The sequence below is a fragment of the Nycticebus coucang genome, chromosome 12 (assembly GCF_027406575.1).
Source record: "Nycticebus coucang isolate mNycCou1 chromosome 12, mNycCou1.pri, whole genome shotgun sequence".
NCBI classification, from domain to species: Eukaryota; Metazoa; Chordata; class Mammalia; order Primates; family Lorisidae; genus Nycticebus; species Nycticebus coucang.
In genome coordinates this window covers 10,693,736-10,696,713 of record NC_069791.1, presented here as the reverse complement: position 1 = coordinate 10,696,713, position 2,978 = coordinate 10,693,736, and the positions used below count along the sequence as shown (strand labels likewise).

Sequence of the window (2,978 nt, the reverse complement as noted above, 5' to 3'; positions counted from 1 at the left end):
TAGTACAAATAAGCCATTCGTGGCATTATATTGTGAGGGTATCAGAATGAGTTGTTGATCTGCTATCCCAGAAGTTGGAGAAATAAAACTTTTATATGTATGTTTTTCCCATTAATCAGCACTTACAGATCCTCTACTCTACACTGAGGATTGGGGATACCATGGTAGCTGCCCTAATTTCAGCAGACTGTGAGATCCTCATGGTACCTTCTGTCTGCTTAAAAATTGGTCGTGTCATTAGACTGGAAATGAAATTTCAAATGAAGATTTTCCTCAAACCGCATTTCTAAGACCTGGATAAAGCAGAGTCTGGGGAAGCATGATGCAATGGCTTCTTACATCAGCATTGCTGATGATCAACCAAAATGAAAAAGCATGCTTCTATGGGTTTACTTGCATTTTCCCCATGTAGTTTGTTGAAATATTATTTTTATATTCTGTTCATCAGATTCCATGTTCATGATTTATCAACACAAGCTCATTATATTAATGTCTCTGAAGACAGTGATGAAAAATCATTCTGCAATAACAACATTCATCCTGCTAGGATTAACAGATGACCCACAACTACAAATTTTTCTTTCAGTATTTCTGTTTTTCACCTACATTCTCACTGTTGTTGGAAATCTAATCATCATCATCCTCACACTGGTGGACTATCACCTTAAAACGCCCATGTACTTTTTCCTTCGGAATTTCTCCATCTTAGAAATTATATTTACAACAGTCTGTGTTCCTAGATTTCTATACAGCATGACAACTGGGGACAACAGTGTTACTTATAATGCTTGTGCCATCCAATTATTTTTTGTCATCCTCATCGGAGCAACAGAATTTTTTCTTCTAACTGCCATGTCCTATGATCGCTACGTGGCCATCTGCAAGCCCCTGCACTACACCACCATCATGAATGAAAGGGTGTGCATCATTCTTGTCCTTTGCTGTTGGCTGATTGGGTTACTTGTCATACTCCCACCACTTAGCCTAGGAGTTCAGCTAGACTTCTGTAATTCCAATCTCATTGACCATTTTGGCTGTGATGCATCACCACTTCTCAAGATTGTATGCTCAGACACTCAGTTTGTAGAACAACTTGTTTTAATTATGGCTGTGCTGACTCTCATATTCACACTAGTCTGTGTAATTGTCTCCTATACATATATCATCAAGACCATTTTAAGACTTCCTTCTGCTCATCAAAGAAAAAAGGCTTTCTCCACCTGTTCTTCACACATGATTGTAGTTTCCATCACCTATGGAAGTTGCATCTTTATCTACATCAAGCCAGCTAAGGAAGGAGTGGCCATTAATAAGGTGGTATCATTGCTCAACACCTCAGTTATTCCTTTGATGAACCCTTTTATTTATACTCTCCGGAATAAGCAAGTAAAACAAGCTTTCAGGGACTCAATGAAAAAGATTGTATTTCTTTCAAAGAATTAAAAGATTGAAAATATTTTTCAAATGAAAAATATATACATATAAATATTTCTTCTTTTACCATGTCTTCTAGTTCAAATCTACAGTATGTTCTCATTAACCACCAAAGTTTCTTTTCTATTATTCTTAGAACCATGGAATACAATAAGGGATGTGGTCTCATTTCAAACATATCTTCTTACATAATAGTTCATTTTTATAAGTGAATGTAAAAATGAATTTCAAGAAGGTCCAAATAAGACTTCACCATCCTGGGCAGCAACTGTGGCTCAGTGAGTAGGGTGCCGGCCCCATATGCCGAGGGTGGCGGGTTCAAACCCAGCCCCGCCCAAACTGCAACAAAAAAATAGCCGTGCATTGTGATGGGCGCCTATAGTCCCAGCTGCTCGGGAGGCTGAGGCAAGAGAATCGCGTAAGCCCAAGAGTTAGAGGTTGCTGTGAGCCGTGTGACGCCACGGCACTGTACCCGAGGGTGGTACAGTGAGACTCTGTCTCTACAAAAAAAAAAAGACTTCACCATCCTTACGTCTGAAACATAAAGAGACAGCAACAAACATTTGAGCTCTGGATTTGTTCATTCATTTCTTTAAATGAATAGCTTTCTAAGAGAAAAAATTATTCATCTCAGAATTTATTTCCAGTCTGGCATCTTCCATCCCAGAAAGAGTAGGTAGAGGTGGCTTATTTATCTCTCTCTGTCTTTTTTTTTTTTTTTTTTTTGTAATGCAAGGGATCCTACTACAGGTACCCTGTAAAGCAGAATTCAAAACTTTAGCTTTCTCCATAATCATCAAGAGAGGAATAAATAGTCTAAAATGGAACTATAATCACACTAATTTTTATTAAAATGGAACTTAGAACTTTTTCTAAAACAAATAAAAATTGTTCCTTTTTAATATCTTTTCTGACTCAATATTTATAGAGCAAAGAAATAGATGAATGAGCCGAAATCCCATTAAGACCTAAATTTAATGGTAGGAAGAAATCCTCATGGGTTTCTTGCATGACTAATACAGCAACAGTTTTGTTGATCCTACTTAAATATTTTCTAGTTATCAGTTCATTTGACAATAAAATACCTTCATGATCAGAAAGAAAAAAAACCATCTAATGAGTACTTGAACAACCATTTCTAAAATCCCTACAGGTATCTTGAGATTTCCATGCTGACTCTTGAGCTCTGACTCAAAGGTCTAGAACCCTCCAGTCCTTGTCTTTTTCTCTAAGGCTGTGATACTATGCAGTAGAATAAAAAATAATATAAAATAAATTACTTTAACAGATATCTGTTTCTTCCATTGTGAATTGAGGATTTTAGTGATAGCAGCAATGTGAAAGGGACATTTCACTGAAATTTTAGACCAATGTTTCAAACATTTGAGAATTTCCCAGAAATCTTGTTAAAATTCAGATTCTTTTCAGTTGTGCTGGAGTGGAATTTGGGACTCTCCATTTCTAACAAGCTGCCAGATGCTATTGGTCCAGTGACCCACAGTGTGAGTAGAAAGGCTTTAAGATGATGACAGAGAATGTCAGTA

At 36.9% G+C, this 2,978-nt stretch overlaps 1 protein-coding gene across 1 annotated transcript; it reads left to right on the top strand.

Moving 5' to 3' along the window:
* Positions 1–507: 507 nt before the first annotated feature.
* On the top strand, positions 508–1,443 carry LOC128561101 (olfactory receptor 6C2-like). Its single transcript, XM_053554866.1, has one exon. It carries the CDS (start codon positions 508–510, stop codon positions 1,441–1,443), a length of 936 nt encoding a protein of 311 aa, XP_053410841.1.
* Positions 1,444–2,978: the final 1,535 nt, after the last annotated feature.

Excerpts from the sequence above, each read along its gene's own strand:
- LOC128561101 (XM_053554866.1), top strand. The coding sequence starts at position 508 with ATGAAAAATCATTCTGCAATAACAACATTCATCCTGCTAGGATTAACA.